This window comes from Etheostoma spectabile, chromosome 4 (genome assembly GCF_008692095.1).
Source record: "Etheostoma spectabile isolate EspeVRDwgs_2016 chromosome 4, UIUC_Espe_1.0, whole genome shotgun sequence".
Taxonomy (NCBI): Eukaryota; Metazoa; Chordata; class Actinopteri; order Perciformes; family Percidae; genus Etheostoma; species Etheostoma spectabile.
The window spans coordinates 33,062,816-33,079,371 of NC_045736.1; the positions used below are offsets into that span (position 1 = coordinate 33,062,816).

The following is a 16,556-nucleotide window of genomic DNA, read 5'->3' on the forward strand; positions in this document are numbered from 1 at the left end:
ACACACACACACACACACACACACACACACTTTTGTACATTAATAACTGAAAGTCACAATTTACTATTGTTATCAGTGGTGGAAACTAACCTGTACAGGTACTACTGTCCTAAAGAACAGTTCTGAAGTACTTGTGTATTTCTATTTGATACTAATTTATAGTACGAGTTCTCCACATTGTCAAGGAAAATAGTTTTTTTTACTCCAATAACTATATTTGATCTTTATTTTGCAGATTACGATTTTATTTACATAAATAGAATACATCACATAAACAACCCAGTGTATGAAGTAGTTTAAAAATAGCTCCATCTCAACATTATAATCGTTTTGCCTGAGTGATTAAATTATATAATACTCTGAAACTCTTCGCAAGGAAAACTACTTTTTATTTGAGTGAGATTTTGAATACTGGACTTTTACAGTGTGATATATACTCAAACATTCATTTTAGTGTGTGCAGTAAACTCATTTAATTTGAGCTTTTAAACTTCTTCTGATTTGCTCATGTTACCTTAGATGATCTATTGTGGCCTATTATTGTGTGTTGCTCTTTTTAAAACATGATATATTGCTTGTATTCATTTGTTTTTAAGATGTGATGTGGAAGGAGGAGTCTGCTCTGGTGTGCCTGCTTGTTCCGTGCTGCAGGCCGAATGTAAGAAAGTCTGGACTGGACTATTACTTTACTAGAGGATGGAGGTCTTCTGATATTGTTTCTCTCCTATCAGAGTGGGATGCCTCCTATATTATAATCTGATAGGAGACCAACACAGACTGTTGTTCCAGCGTCCAACCCTTATGTCTATGGACATGTTAACTGCTGTTGTCATGGTAATATAGATCACGGATGTCAAACCAAGAGTAAAATGTGTCATAATAAAATAGAGATTAAGAAACGATGATGTTACTGGCAGCCATGTGGTGCAAACCTCATTCACAGTAAGTAGCAAACACGATCAAATGGTTTTGAGTTTTCTGGAAGTAATGTCGGTTATTTCTCACTTGACTTTAATCCACGAACATCTAAATGTACACACTTCATCTGCATCGTTAGTTAACTGATGATGCAACAAGAAGCTCAGCAGCCACATGGCACGGCTGCTTCATACAGCGGCAGGTTTACAGGTGACACCACGGACCGCTAATGGTTACAACAGATTACTCAACATGTTAGACACAGGGAAAACCAGACTGATCATTTTAAAAACGTAATTTAAATTCACCACGGATTAATCTTTGAACACGTTTCCGCTTCAGTCTCTTGATAGCTAGCTAACGTTAAAAGTCGCTGAAGCGGTAACCATCGCTGTCACTGTTGTGATGAGGATAAAAGCACAACGTATTTACAGCGGGAAACTCCAACTACAAACTTCCGTCTGTTTAACGTAACGTCTTACTCCTTTGGTAAAACATGAACCCGACAAATGTTCCTTTAAGTCTGTTTATCAATCGTTTTAACTCACCGCCATTGTTTCGCGTCTGTCTGTCTGCCTCTTGTAAGGAAACTTCTTCTTCCTGCCGGGAGTCGCTTTTCGCGCGAAAAGCCCACGTGACACTCAAAGCCCGCGAAAAGTGATGAATATTCAGATCCACTGCGGACGTTCCTATCCTTATTGGTCGGTCAGTTTCAAAGAGGCGGGGCTTACAATACAAAGCGTTTGGTTTCCCATGCGGGGGGGGGGGTCGTTTTAACCGTGGTTTTAACTGTCTACGGGTCGTTCTGCCGGTGAAAAGGTGTCGCCTGATAGCGAAAGCGGTGCAGGCCGTGGAATAAAACAAACTCACCTTCTCTGAGGGCCGTAGCCCAATAGGAATGGGCGGGTTTTATGACGTTAGGATTTTTCCCGGGACTATTTGGGCCGCGTTGTGTTTCACTGCCTCCTGAAACGGCTGGCCACGTCCCAACATGTTTTTCTTTTTTACAAAATACATAAATAACCAACAAACATAAAAAATAGGGGCTGTATAACATGTCTGGTATTATGTATGATCAAATCCACAACAACAAAATGAAATAAATACATACTAGAAAAATAAGTTTATTGATATATGACATATATACATATTACTATCTAGTTTGATAGTTGATGTTGATTACTATTGACCTTTTTGGCTTTCAAATTTTTCAAACTCTTTAAATTCTTTTTTGTACATTTGTATTTATCAATTTACTTATTTTCCTTGTATTTTTTTTGCGTTATTGTAAAAATGTAATACAGCGCGTTTGTTGTTTTTTGAAATGTTTTTTGCCCCTCATTAAGGATTGCACCTCATTAAGCTGCCAAAAGCTCCACGCTGCAGGTTGGGGGACATTCCCTTTGGGATGGTGACTTGTTCTAATAATTCATGTTTAGTTGTCTATTGATAGAACTGCAGGATGTAACGGTCTGGCAGTCGGTCCACGACTTTGGTCTGGACTGGACTACTTTATTAGATGGATTGGTACATTCTGTACAGACCTCTGAGGATCCCAGGTGACCCTGTTAACGTCAGGGGTCCCCTGACTTGTAGCTCCACGTGTCATCTCAGCGTAAATACTTTTGTATGTATGTACTTGTGTATTTACAGTACATACACACACATACACACAAATGATGGGTGTTAGTTTAAAGGTTAGGAAAATCTAAGCTTTTCTTAACGTTCTGGGAACGTTCCCTGAAGGTTTGTTTTGGTTGTAGTTTGGTTGTCTGCTGGTTAATTGGAAGGTTTTCTTAACGTTCTGGGAACGTTCGTTTGTGGTTACAGCGAACGTTCCCCTAACGTTAAGAGACCGTTGCGTAACGTTCGCTGAGGGTTGCAACGCTAAGGGAACGTTCCCCTAACGTTCTCTAAAGGTTGCAACGTTAAGGACGTTTCCTAACGTTCGCTTAAGGTTGCAACGTTTTCGGAACGTTCCCTACGTTCTCTAAAGTTGTAACTTTTAGAGAACGTTAGGAGAACGTTCCGAGAACGTTCGCTGTAACCAAAAACGAACGTTCCCGGAACGTTAAGAAAACCTTCCAATTAACCAGCAGACAACCAAACTACAACCAAAACAAACCTTCAGGGAACGTTCTGGGAACCAAAAATTGTTAGCTGGGTTAAAGCTTCTCTCAGTTAGCTGGTCAGAGATGACGTCACACAGGATCTAGGTCAATGCAAAATGAGGTCGATGAGAGAGACCACCTGTAGTCTGGCCATGATTAGATCGTTAAATGGGACTTTTTTAAATGATGCCTGAATATGACTAAAAACTGAAAATAATGATGCACTGACAACACCGCTCACACACACACACACACACACACACACACAGTACTGACAATAAAACAGACAGGTAAAACCAACACCTCCAGTTTAATAATCATTATTTTTACATGTTCACTCATTCATCAACTATAACATCACCCCTTTCAAACCTTGCATTTTATTAGCTGTAACAAAACAAAACACATTAATAGATATAATTATATATATACACAGTATCAAAACAACCGAAGAGCTCCTAATTTTTTTGAAATAAAAACAATAAAAAAAAACAGAAAGGTTTTTGGTGCAGCAAATAAATAACTGACAACGTCCTTTATTTTCCCTTATCGGTATTAAAACGGCTCCTTCAGCTAGAACAGAGATCTGAACATGTTTCTGTTCAATGGTTCAGTTAATATTTATGTCATTGTACAGTAAGATGAATCTTTATGGGCATTTCACATGAAAACCAGTTTACATTAATACTGGTACCATGAACTTTTTATTAATAATAAGAGGTTTTTGTCCATATTTAGCCGCTGATGTAGGAATGATTTCAGCGGGTCTACATTGCGTGAAATTTGTTACTTCTATCATTATTTTCACAATCATTAAAGAAAAACATTCATCTGTGGACTTCAAATAAAATGTGGCTCTACATCAGTGTTCCTACATCTCTGAGGCGGTAAGGCTTACTTTATAGATGGGAATGAAATCCTTCCAAGACAGGTTTTAAAGAGGTGTATGTCTGTGTATTAAAGGCAGAATGTTTTGTTTGCATGTATTCCATAATTACTAATTTGCTTTTTGGCTTCCAGATTAAGGAAATATGTTGTCAAATGGAAAGAGGGGGACAGATTGTGGAGGTGTTTCCAAATCCCACTACACACAACACACAGCACCATGTGTGCTCACACTGGAAAGTGACAAAATTAAGCTTAAACAAAAAGTCAGAATGCAGTTTTGTACAAAATGTTCTGAACTATTCCTTTAAATGAGTCTCAAGTTCGACAGTTCATCGGGTATGTGTTTAGCTAATGATTCCTTTTAAAAGTTTAACAAGAACTTCTTTAATTAACTTATTATACATGCAGAAATCCATTCAGTGGCAACAATCGCTTCCTTTGTAGAAACTTACATGGAGAAAAACCCAAAGGGACAGCAGGACCTCTTTAACTCTTCAGTACTTCAGTTCTCGTCTTTGTCAGACCATCTCTCTGGGGCTTGTGTGGAGTTAGTGATCAATATCTCAAATATCTCAAATATCTCAAATATCTCTGCGTTCAGGGAGCTGAAGCTATCAGTCCCAGAAAGTGTTTATGTACCATGATGAGGTTCATATTGGCTTGACTGGTTCACTTGAGATGAGCTGCAGCACTAAGACAGACTGATGGGTAAAGACAGGGGGACTGTAGGAGAGCCGGTAGAAAACAGAGGCTTCACAGGAAACCAGTTTGAACACAAACGTGTTCAGGTAAACATGAAAAACACAGATTAATGTGTGTGGGAGGGCTGGATTTCAGGAATTCTCAAATCAGAGCGAGCTTCCCACATTTTCCAATAAGACTTCCAAATAAAAAAATAAAAAAAATAAATTTCTACATCCCGTGTCAGCATGTGTCTGTCATGTAGTATGTTGGGACTTCTTTGTATATCAAGTAGTACCAGAAACACTTACTGATGTGTGGTAATGTCCTATCTGAGGACCAGTATGTCCTGTCTGAGGACCAGTATGTCCTGTCTGAGGACCAGTATGTCCTGTCTGAGGACCAGTATGTCCTGTCTGAGGACCAGTATGGCTCGGAGTCTTCGTCCTCCTCACTTTGTGTTTGTTCCCTTTGAGGTGAAGTGAGACCTCGAGCAGTCTCTCTTTTCCTTGTAGAGTCTGCCAGCCGTTGGGTGATTGTGGTGTGTGTGTGTGTGTGTGTGTGTGTGTGTGTGTGTGTGTGTGTGTGTGTGTGTGTGTGTGTGTGTGTGGTGTGTGTGTTTAAGTTAAAACGAGTGTAGCCTCTGAGCCGTCTTTTCTCTTCAGATACAATCCGTAGGTGAGATGATGTTCTCTCCTCAAGAAGGCGTAGAAATAATCCGACACCAGCAGAATCTGAAGGAAATACATATTAGTACACAGCTACAGTCCTCAGCGTGTGATTCAGAAATAATAATAATAATAATAATAATAATAATAATAATAGTAATAGTTTGTAATGGCATCAGCTAGCTGAAAAGACGAATAAACAGTATAAATTATAAATACAAAATAACTTCTTATGTTAATGAGCTGTGATGACTGAATGTTTGTTAAGATTTTTAAATTAATTTTTTTTTTTAAGTACAAAAGGTGGAGCAGTACGTCCTGTATGTCCCTTACCGGCTAACCTATTTCAAGATGGTGCATGATTGTGGAGCGTCTAACCCAGTTCATGCAAGCGTAAATGTCAAATTCCAAGCCAATAGGAATACTTGAAATTGATGGTGGTGGTCAATATTCATAAAAAAGGAAAAGTTTGTGAAGGGCCATCCACATTTTGATAATGGACAACTACACACATTACACAACGTAGCTTTAAAATAAAGTGTGAGGACACCAACTTGCTGTTTTTTAGGGAGTTATTTGTGGGTTTATTCTTGGATGGGATCAGTAAACTAATAAACCAAACCCACCCCCCCCCCCCCCCCCCCGGCTCCCCCCCAGCCCGTCCTACCTGGGCCACGTTGAACAGCAGTGTGATGGCGTAGTAGAAGTTGGAGTTGGCGCTGCCGGCGTAGATCCAGAGGTGCCAGAGGACCGGAAACAGAGCGGAGCAGGCGAGCAGGACGCAGGACACCAAGAAGATGTTCCTCAAGACTGAACAGGACAAAAACCAGGACAGACATTGGTTTAACACACCCAGTGAAATCAACATAGCATGTAGAGTCTGAAATTCATCCTTTTTAGAGTGCTTTATTGATCATTTATATTATTGCATGATGTTGTTGAAAGTTGAAAATGTCCCCACAACCTTTGGATGATTGTAATTACATTTGGGACACACGTCATAGTCCAACGAGGACAACATTTAAAGTCTTATTTAATCCCGTTGGTTAATCTACGGCCACCAGCACGTCATCATTTCCATTTATCTTATATTCTTATTATCATTTTAAGATAAAGAATGAATGACTGAATTACTGACGACTTCAGCTCTACTTTGACATGTAACATTATGAATGGATCGATATGGGGGGGGGGTGATCCGGGCGTATTTTAATGGACAAAATAAAGATGAAATGCCCTTTCTTTACTGGATTCTGTAGTGTTTACCAAAGCTTTAAACCAGGACCTTCAGTATTTGAATTAAGTAGCTTCTGAAAAATTTGATGTCTCAGATTTAGTTTCTAAAACTGTAATTTCCATGTTTCAAATGCATATTAATTCAACATATCAACTTCTGCTATGTATATATTTAGTTTTACTATGTGTACTGAGAAAAAAATATATTTTGGGATAAAGTTAATTCCATTTGATCTCATTTTCAGGTTGTGGCTTGAGTGTGCTCTGGGCAGCTGTGTCATTAAAGAAAAGTATTGGATTGGACTCAAAATGACTATTAACTAAAGATGTACTGTAATATTTTGTGATATGTAATATACAACATCTTCTTCCTTTGTTTGCTACACTCACATCTGTGCAGGTGACTCCAGACAGGAAGGAAGGCCAGGTAGAGAGCGATGTCTCCAACAGTGGGGTAGGACTTAAAGATGGAGATCACAGCTAACTGCATGAAGATCAGAAACACTGGATGGTCTCTGGAAGACAGAAACACAGATATATATGAAAGATATCTAGTCTTATTAGTTGCATTCATTTCGAGCGAGGCGGAGAGAGGACTAACTTGAGTTTGATGGACAGGGGGACGGTGTAGAAGAAGACGTTGATCTGGAAGACGCAGAGGAAGAAGAGGCGGAAGTGTTCAAACATCTCGGCGAAGAAATACCAGAAGAGGCCAATGTTCGGGGTCAGGTCTGGTACGGAGAGACTGTGGGGGGGGGGGGGGGGGGGGGGGGGGGGGGGGGGGGGGGGGGGGACATAAACACACAACATGAACATATGGTTACTAAAGAATTGTGACGTTGTGTCTTGAGAGGGACATTTAACAGTAAAATATAAACCTGTCAGCGCTCTAACTGTGTTACGGTAAAACAGTTCCTAGTTACCTATAATATGTCTGCAGGGCTCCCCCCAGTGTACTGCAAGCCCAGTAACCCACCAGGCCTAAGTTACCCCCCAGCAGGCCTAAGCCACTTAGCCCCGCCCACAACATATGAGGTCAGGAAGTTCAGTCTGGACTCGATCCATTGTGGAGCAACTATGCTCCAATCAGAGCTGTTTGGACCAATCAGATTGTCAGGGCGGGCTTTATACACTGATGGACAGATGATCAACAGTAACGTAATCAACCACGTCACCACAGAGCACTGGGGTTGAATTGGTTCTCAACAAAGATGGCTGCCGCTGGAGAACTGAGATGTGTAGACTTCTTCATTGCATCTGTTAGAGAAGATATCAACGTTCTTTTTAAAAGAGGAACAGAGATCTGCGATCTAGGGATTTGTCCATCGGAAAGATGTTTTAGCCGTCGTTCAAACGGGATTCAGCAAAAGTTCAACATACGTCCCCTACTCCGTTGCTCTGATTGGTTGTTTCTTTCCGGGTATGGTTGAAACACCCCCCATAATCCCAGCCCAGTGGAGCAGTATCAGACTCCTATTCTGACTAGAATCTGAGTAGGACCACGTCAGGGAACCTTTAACCGGGCTAATATTGTCAGTTCAGCACTCACATGAATCCGTAGACAGAGGGCAGGTAGTCCCAGGAGCCGAGCAGGAAGAAGGAGAGGCAGACGATGACGAACAGGCTGCCCAGGTACATGAAGCCATACTGGGCTAGGAACCACCAGAAGCTGGCCCGCCGGTAGTTCACCGGGATGTACTGACGCTGGAGCAGGAGAATCAGAGACATGGAACGGCTTTAATATAGGCAGAAATCCAGGAGATCAAACTCAAATGTAAAATAGGAAGAGAGACATGATGAGGAGGGTTTAGATGATAGTGATAAAGGAGCAAAAGGAGAGGAAGGGACAGAAAAGTAATGATGAAAGAACAACGCAAAAGACGGAGCATGAAGACTCTTTATATATACACGTGTGTCCATTCATACACAGCATACCTGCATCAAATAGAGCAGCGCGGCAGCACACAGAGTCAGAGGGTAGATGGACTGGTACGTGGCCAAGGACAGAAACACGGCGCTCAGCAAAACATTTCCTGCAACATGAACATAGAATATGAATTCACGTTTTCATTGTTGCGGTCATTTTAACTCTGACAGTCAAAGCATTCAAAGGGCTCCATCTATGAATTCAATTGCTTGAATACAATACAGTGGTTTCTCCTGTAGTGAAATTACTTTAAATTTGATTTATATTTATATATTTATATATTTTATTACTCATAAAGACCTAGAGAAAACAGTTGTGTCCCACACAGGTAGACATTTTAGTTATGGATCCAGAAAATCACGTCACACTTGTTTATTAAAATCCAACCTCACCTTTGATTGTAGAGAGGATGAAGAGGGCGATGACGGCGTTGTTCAGGCCACAGGTAGACTTGGCGACGCAGGACAGGATGGTGAACGGATTCAACAGGTAACTGTGAGAGAAACAGTGTGATGATTAAACTATGGTAAGACTTGTCTGATACTAATGGTGGGGCAGGGAAATATCACAACCCACTGGGCTAATTCTATCGGCCCCTCCCCTTGCCCACGTTGGAGAATGCTTTTTGAACGATTTGATTTGAATGGGCCGTTAGCGATCGAGAATTAATTTGGCGCTAGTGACACAAGACAGGCGGCTGTCTTTTTAGAAGGAGAACAAGATGGTGGCTGCATACGAGCTCGGCTGGCAGAGGATGTCGAGGAAACAACTACAATGTTTAGCAAAGCATTTAGATTTAGTAGTTTTTAGTTTTTTTTAAATAATAGCCTCTACTTTCATTATGAACTTTAATTAATGTATGACAATGTCCATGATGTGTTTATACATTATCTATAAAGATCAAATATACTATAGTGACTTAACTCTTTGTCGTCATTTGATAACCACTAATAAAAATAATTGTATAGGCGCAGTAAAAATTGACTTCAGGCAAGCCATGCTAGCTGTGTGAGGCTGTATTCAGCACAGCGCTGCTTTGAGCTAACATGCTAACATAGCAGACAGGGCTGTAATGATATGCTACATGAAACCAAATCTGAGAGAGAGGATGCAGAATCGTGACCCACCCCTCCCAACCAGAGTTACCCTTCCCGTCCAGATCCAGTGCTCCCACATCTTCAAACTACTATGAGTATTAGTCCTTTCACTTTGCTAGTTTGCTTTGTCGTGCACCGTTAAAAACAATAAAGTTGTGCGTGACCTCTGGTGTGGCTAGTATACCGCACGTATGAGGAGGACAGATGGGGGGGTGCTAGCTAGCTAAATTACCATTAAATTAGTTGTCTGTCTATACAGTTAACGCTACTGATGAATTCGGGGGTTAGCTCAGAGTTGTTAACCGTGGTAAATTATAATAAAATAACTGAGCGTGTTGAACGATGTCGTAATCTGGATCAATCAATATCAATAAATAAGGTATCTGTTGTATAACTGTGTTGCAAAGTGGGATATAATCAATGACAAAACGATGCCATGTGGCAGAATAAAAGTTGTGTTACGTTTACTGAGTATAATTCTCCTGCACCCCCCACCCCACCCCCAAAAGAATCAAGGTTTGTATAAATCGTGGGTCAGAAATCGAGATCCAAACTGAACCCTGGGTTTGGTGAATCGTTCCAGCCCTAACAGCAGGTATAATGTTCACCATCTTGGTTGAGCCGAGGGGGGGGGAGGGGGGGGTTTATCCCTTGGTAGTGTTGCAGGTATTTGGTCATAAACAAAATAAGTAAATCAAAATTGATAGCGGTAGAGAAAAGGTTAGGTTGCATTCACATTAATCAGGTGTTGCGGCAACTACCGGGTATCAATAAAGGTTTATCTTATTTTTTCTGAAAGACAGCAAGCTCTGATTGGTCAGGGTTTAGCGAGAGCTCTGACATGGTGACCATCTCTACTGATCACTGGCTGTTTGCTGCGTGGAAACGTGAGCTTGTACTTACAACATGGCTACTTTCAGAGGGATGTAGTACATTTCTTTGGGGCTCCTGATGAGCTCCAGGCAGTCCAGAGGGTAGCGGTCTGCCTCCAGGGCATATTTCTGCTTTCTGAACTGAAACAGCATCAACAGCACATTAAACACGTTACAACACGGTAACTACTACACGTTACTTTGTAACAGGTAACACACTGGATAGCCACATTTCAACTGGATATTATATCTAGAAACAACTCAGCCATGTGGCAGTGAAGCTGTTTCTGTTCTCCTACCACTTGTTTGTTGTAGTCCTTCACGGCCAGGTAAAGAGCCACAGCAGTGATCACATCCGCCAACTAAAGAGACAGGAAGACAGAATGAGCAGCCGAGCCACTGAAATATAACATGTCCATATACTTTCTTTTTGGAGACAGACATGTCTTACCACAAGGGGCACTTTAAAATAAAGCATGGTGCAGACTGCTGAGCTCTACTGCTGGGGCTCACATTACAGAAAACCCTCCTGTATATTTAATCTGATGCAAATCCCAAAGAATTAGCATCTCAATCTGTTTTATATTGGCATATTTTCTCAAAAGTGAAATGTATATTGGTATTCATACTTATTCTACATGCAGTCGCTTTTTGATTGACTTATAAAACCAAGAAACTGTCTGAAAAAAGATAGCTGTTTCTCTTCTTATTACTCACCATAAATGTTATCTCCGCATAGTCCACCAAAAAGTGAAAGCAGTAAATGATGAGAGGAGTCTGGAGAGGAAGGAGAAGGACGTCTTAGAGCACAGACACAAACACGCAGTCGGGACAATGAGACATATTTAAGGAGACATTGGTGTGTTTACAAACCACTTTCCTGTCGGCATCATTGCATCATAAATGACATTATGGTTCTCCTGAATCAATCAAGTTGGTGCTTGGAGCCATTTTTCAATATTCTTTTTCTTTCAACATTTTTGACTTTGTTCAATAGTTTTTTTACGTTTAAAAAAACAAAAACAAAAAGCTTTAGACATTTTTAAAGGGTTTTTTTTAGTTTTTTTCTCCAACATTTGCAGCTTTATTTAAAGCTTTTTTCCAGCGGTTTTCGGGGCATTGTTTGACGTTTTTTACAACAATTTGATGTTTCATTCAAACATTTTTTTTCACCAACTTTTTTCACTGAAACCCTGAACGTTGAACCCTGTAACGCTTAGAATAGGTTAAATTAGAATAGGTTAAATTAGGATGGGTTAAATTAGGATGGGTTAAATTAGGATGGGTTAAATTAGGATGGGTTGAATTAGGATGGGTTAAATTAGGATGGGTTAAATTAGGATGGGTTAAATTAGGATGGGTTAAATTAGGATGGGTTAAATGCAGGGACTGAATTCACTTCTTTGTACTGTACCATTGCGTGTGCAAATAATATCAAAGTTTCTTCCTTCTTCAGTATGGAGCTAAACACCATAGCATATTTTGGATAGAGTTTATTTTTTTTAATTTGAAAAAACCATGCAGAGGATGTGAAGTACTTCCTCTGTCATGAATATTGTCTGTGTGTGTGCGTGCGTGTGCGTGTGTGTGTGTCTCACCTCATGGAAAACATCTCCAGAGTACGGGGAGACGCCCAAGTCCAGCAGAGCCAGGCCTTCAACAACTGCAAACAAAGAAACAGAACCTGTCTCAGAAAGAGTTCTATCATCCAGCTTTGGTATCACGTGGTATCACTGGGAGCAGCAGCAGGAGGCAGAGGAGAGACATTCCTTCCAGCAGACTATCTGTCTTTTGTTGTACTGTCAGGATACAGTGGGTTCCAGCAAATATGACCAGGGCAAAAATCTTCAATATCAGTATGAGTATAGAAACCAATGTCATAACTTCAATACTGGTTCCTGAACAAAACCTTTTTCTACACCAATTTCACCAAGATCTGTCTTTCTATGTCTCTCTACCTCTGTCTGTCTCTCTCTCTCTGCCTCTCTGTCTGTCTGTCTAACTCTCCCTCTCTCTGTCTGTCTCTCTCTCTCTCCATCTCTGTCTCTCTGTCTGTCTGTCTGTCTCTCTCTGTCTTTCTATGTCTCTCTCCCTGTCTGTCTCTCTCTCTCTGCCTCTCTGTCTGTCTCTCTCTCTCTCTCTCTCTCTCTCCATCTCTGTCTCTCTGTCTGTCTCTCTCTGTCTTTCTATGTCTCTCTCCCTCTCTGTCTGTCTCTCTCTCTCTCCGTCTGTCTCTCTCTGTGTCTCTCTTCCTGTCTGTCTCTCTGTGTGTCTCTGTCTGTCTGTTTCTCTGTGTCTCTCTGTCTGTCTGTCTGTCTGTCTCTGTCTGTCTCTCTCCGTCTGTCTCTCTCTGTGTCTGTCTCTCTGTCTGTCTCTCTGTGTCTCTCTGTGTCTCTCTGTCTGTCTGTCTGTCTGTCTGTCTCTCTCTGTCTGTCTCTCTTGTTGCTGCAGCATCTTTGGACCAGAGGACATGATGAAAACCTCGGTCCGAATCAAACAGGGAAAGACGAGACGAAACTAACTTCAGCGACATAAATCCCAGGAACGCTGTTATATTCCGCTTAATAAAGTGTCGGAGGGCTTTTAATGCGCACGGTTCTCTGTCGGTAACCCGGGTCCCGACTTCACTCCTTACTGGGCGACAGCGCCGAGGAGAGCGAGAGACCGGGTCCCCAAAAGCCGCCCAGCCCACGGCTAAAGCCCGCCTACCTCTCTTCCAGGCGGTCAGCGGGGACACCACCTCCACTCTCTCCGATATTAAGGCCGCTAAACTGGATCTGTACAGCGCTGCTCGGACCGTAACAGCCACAATCACAAGTAGAGTCAAGGGAGCCGCCATCTTGACAAGGAAGCCCTCTCCTCCGCCCTGCGAGATGCACCATGGGAAATCAAGTCTTTTTCTGTTGCAAAGGAAACTGAACCACACTAAATTCATTTCAGATTAACAATATTGTATTGTACTTTATTACATTGTCATTATTATTACGATTATTATATTGGTGGATTGGTAACCTCTACCTCAGATTTGTGACTTTGGTACAATAACACTAATTATACATATAGGCCTATTAACAGAGAAATTGGTCTTTATTTCTGGCTTTCCAACTCTTTAATTTTAGTAAATGACCCGCTCTACATTTGAATGTCCTCATACAGTGAGTACACCAAGCAACAACATGTATTAATATTTCAGCCACTGCTGGGAATACGTCTTTACAAAGCGGAACTAGAACTACTGAGCATGTTTTTACCCGGGACTCTTTATGCGCTGGATCAAAACACCACCGCCATGTAAAGTTAGACGCGTAAATAGATCAACTGGTTTCCCGTTAGGGATACTTTCATTTTATTAAAACAAAATCAAGTCATTAAAAAAGAATTATAAAAAAGCATAGCATACTTATTAAAAGTAAGTAAAGTACAATTACCTCAAATTTGTACTTAAGTAAATGTACTACCAACACCACTGACTACTACAATCATTCTGATGAGTTTGTCCTTACATTTTTATATGAAAAGGTATCCAAAAAATAAATATGACTATATGACTCATAATTGCATCTATCTATGTATCTATCTGTCTATCTATCTATGGAAGAAATTGCAGTTCACTTGAAATATGGTTTCTTTAAGATTTATTTGTCGATGTTATTATTGCTGCTGTTGTTGCTGGGAAGTTGAAAAAAATATCTGTGCAGAAGTAAAATAGAAAAACAAAAACAAATGTATTAATAAAAAAATAAAATTCTATGTTTGTTTGATTGTTTGTTTTTACATTTATTTGGTTCGTGTTGTTTATATTTTACATTTAAGGGTCAGTGTTTGATAGCTTTAACATATTGCATAAAGTAATAAACTTTTCACTAGAGCTTTTACATTGAAAGGTTTAGACGGGAAGTGGCTGGCCGGCTGCCGTAAGTAAACCCCATAGAAGAAGAAGAAGAACCGGAAGTGGCTGCTGTTGCTATGCTTCGAACTTGACGTTACCCTGTACTGTGAAGACTTTCGTTTTCATTTCTTCAGTGGAAACTGAGTTGATGTTGGTGTAGCTGCCGTACCGCAGACATGGCCGGCTTAGAGGTGTTATATACGTGTGTCGGTGGCAGCATTACCTGTCCGCAGGACGCCGTTGTGTGTTTCGTTCACTGGGAAATGATAAAAAATGGATACAGGTGCATCGGGTCCGGAGACGAGGTAATTTAAATACACTGACATCAGCTAGCTAGCTAACTAAAACAATGTAACGCTGCGTTAACGCTAACAGTGATGTGATGTATTTAACAATCCGTTCAGTGCCTAACGTTAGCTGTGTAACGCTCAGATCATTAGTCAGCATCTAAGTAATTTATATTTGGAAAATCTATAACGTGTATTAACAATATAAATGAACTTTGACAAACTGTTTCCACTGCTCGCTGTATGATACATCACAATTTATATAAAGAGGGTCATGTGATGAGCAGCAGATGAACTAGATTTGATGAAACTACTGCTGCTCTGTGGATTGCTTTTACGCCGAATTGAAGCTTGGCTCTTTAATCCGTCCTGGTGGGTATTTGGGTCCGTTATCCCGAGGTTACTGACCGGGGCTGTGCAGGAAGAAAAGACCCTGTCAGTTGTTCAGTGGGGTTTGGCCCTAGTTGGCCGGGGCTGCTTCATTTAGCTTAGCGTTAGCGGGACGTTATCTAGCGAACTGTAACCTTTTGGCTAACAGATTTTAGCTTTGGTTTAATCAGATGTTTTATTTGAAGCTGTTTTAAAATGGAGTTATAATGACAAGCTCTAAAAACTGCCATGTCATCTTTAGCTAGCTAACCCACTAAGGGCCATCACACTAAAACACTTCATCACATTTCACTAGCAGTGATGGAAGAAGTATTCAGATTATTGTCTTCAGTAAAAGTACTACCACACTGTGTAAATGCGCTGCAAGTGTTATCAGCGAAAGTATAAAAAGTACTCATTGTCCAGTTATGTTTCTGGATTAATATTCCTGCTGCATTAATGTGTATGTTGCATTTTACTGCTGTAGATGTTTAAGGTTGTGCTCATTTTAACTACTTTATATACTGTTGGTCATGCTGGAAGCGTCGCTGTCATGTAAGAACTACATGTCACTATTTTGCTAAAGAAGTAGGACACATTTCCTAATACTTACGTAAAGCACAAGTACCTCAAATTTGTACTTAAATACAGTACTTGAATAAATGTACTACCACCACTGACTACTACAGTATAATCATTCTGATGAGTTTGTCCTGACACTGTTATTGTGCACCCTCACTGTCCTCTAACCCCCCCCATGTGTGTCTCTCCCCCGCCACCAGGCCCGCAGCAGTGATAAGAAGTCCGAGCTGCTGCCTGCTGACTGGAGCAGCAACAAGGAGTTGTACAGTCTGCGATATAAAGCCAAAGACCGTGATGCCCAGCTGCTATTCAAAGCCATTGCTGTGGACTCCACCTTGATCTTTAACCTGATGGTAAGAACAGCTGACAAACCCTGTAGATGTACTTTTGAAAGCCAAGCAGGTTGACGCTGTTGGTTTGCTTCATGATGTTGGAGACTCTGCAGACAGAAACATTTAAATGGATATATGAATGAAACACAACAGCAACAACAAACGGATGCTTCCTCATTTTTTACATTATTCGTGTAGGGTTCACCAAAAAGACAAATTATCAGGAGGTCCATACACATCCATAAACGTCCTTACCTTGGTACTGTCAGGACCCTCATACTCTGCTTCTGATGGGCTAGTAGTCCTTACCTAGGTACTGTCAGGGACCTCATACTCTGCTCTGACTGGCTAGTAGTCCTTACCTAGGTACTGTCAGGGCCCTCATACTTGCTTCTGATGGCTAGTAGTCCTTACCTAGGTACTGTCAGGGCCCTCATACTCTGCTTTGACTGGCTAGTAGTCCTTACCTAGTACTGTCAGGGCCCTCATTTGTTTGACTGGCTAGTAGTCCTTACCTAGGTACTGTCAGGGCCCTCATACTCTGCTTCTGACTGGCTAGTAGTCCTACCTAGGTACTGTCAGGGCCCTCATATTCGCTGCTGGACTGCTAGTAGTCCTTACCTAGGTACTGCACATGTGTGACTCCCAACAAAGACTGAACAGAAGTGAGATGTCTCACTCTGGAGCTCAAACAGAGAG

At 41.1% G+C, this 16,556-nt stretch overlaps 3 protein-coding genes across 3 annotated transcripts in view; 1 reads left to right on the forward strand and 2 right to left on the reverse strand.

Moving 5' to 3' along the window:
* Positions 1-1,686, reverse strand: part of mcm2 (minichromosome maintenance complex component 2) — an 11,342-nt gene extending 9,656 nt beyond the window's left edge. The window contains 1 exon segment of the mRNA XM_032514727.1: positions 1,467-1,686. Coding sequence (XP_032370618.1) covers positions 1,467-1,472 — 6 coding nt within the window. The 5' untranslated portion in view covers positions 1,473-1,686.
* A 1,634-nt stretch (positions 1,687-3,320) lies between these two features.
* On the reverse strand, positions 3,321-13,281 carry pigu (phosphatidylinositol glycan anchor biosynthesis, class U). The gene is made up of 12 exons (XM_032514722.1): positions 13,108-13,281; positions 11,997-12,061; positions 11,116-11,175; positions 10,698-10,760; positions 10,430-10,539; positions 8,822-8,922; positions 8,438-8,535; positions 8,052-8,206; positions 7,104-7,247; positions 6,893-7,017; positions 5,934-6,076; positions 3,321-5,332 (listed from the first exon to the last, which is right to left on the reverse strand). The coding sequence occupies exons 1-12, from the start codon at positions 13,235-13,237 to the stop codon at positions 5,219-5,221; spliced, it is 1,308 nt and encodes a 435-aa protein (XP_032370613.1). The 5' UTR covers positions 13,238-13,281; the 3' UTR covers positions 3,321-5,218.
* Positions 13,282-14,339: 1,058 nt separating this feature from the next.
* The window catches only part of psmf1 (proteasome inhibitor subunit 1), an 8,188-nt gene continuing 5,971 nt past the window's right edge, over positions 14,340-16,556 (forward strand). The window contains exons 1-2 of the mRNA XM_032514724.1: positions 14,340-14,592; positions 15,726-15,878. Of these exons, the coding sequence (XP_032370615.1) occupies positions 14,464-14,592; positions 15,726-15,878 (282 nt within the window). The 5' untranslated portion in view covers positions 14,340-14,463. The remainder of the gene's footprint in view (positions 14,593-15,725; positions 15,879-16,556) is intronic.

Coding starts and splice junctions, on each gene's coding strand:
- pigu (XM_032514722.1), bottom strand. CDS start 13,237: ATGGCGGCTCCCTTGACTCTACTTGTGATTGTGGCTGTTACGGTCCGA. Junction 11,176..11,996: donor CTGGAGATGTTTTCCATGAG/GTGAGACACACA, acceptor CTTCCTCTCCAG/ACTCCTCTCATCATTTACTG. Junction 10,761..11,115: donor ATGCGGAGATAACATTTATG/GTGAGTAATAAG, acceptor CTGTCTCTTTAG/TTGGCGGATGTGATCACTGC.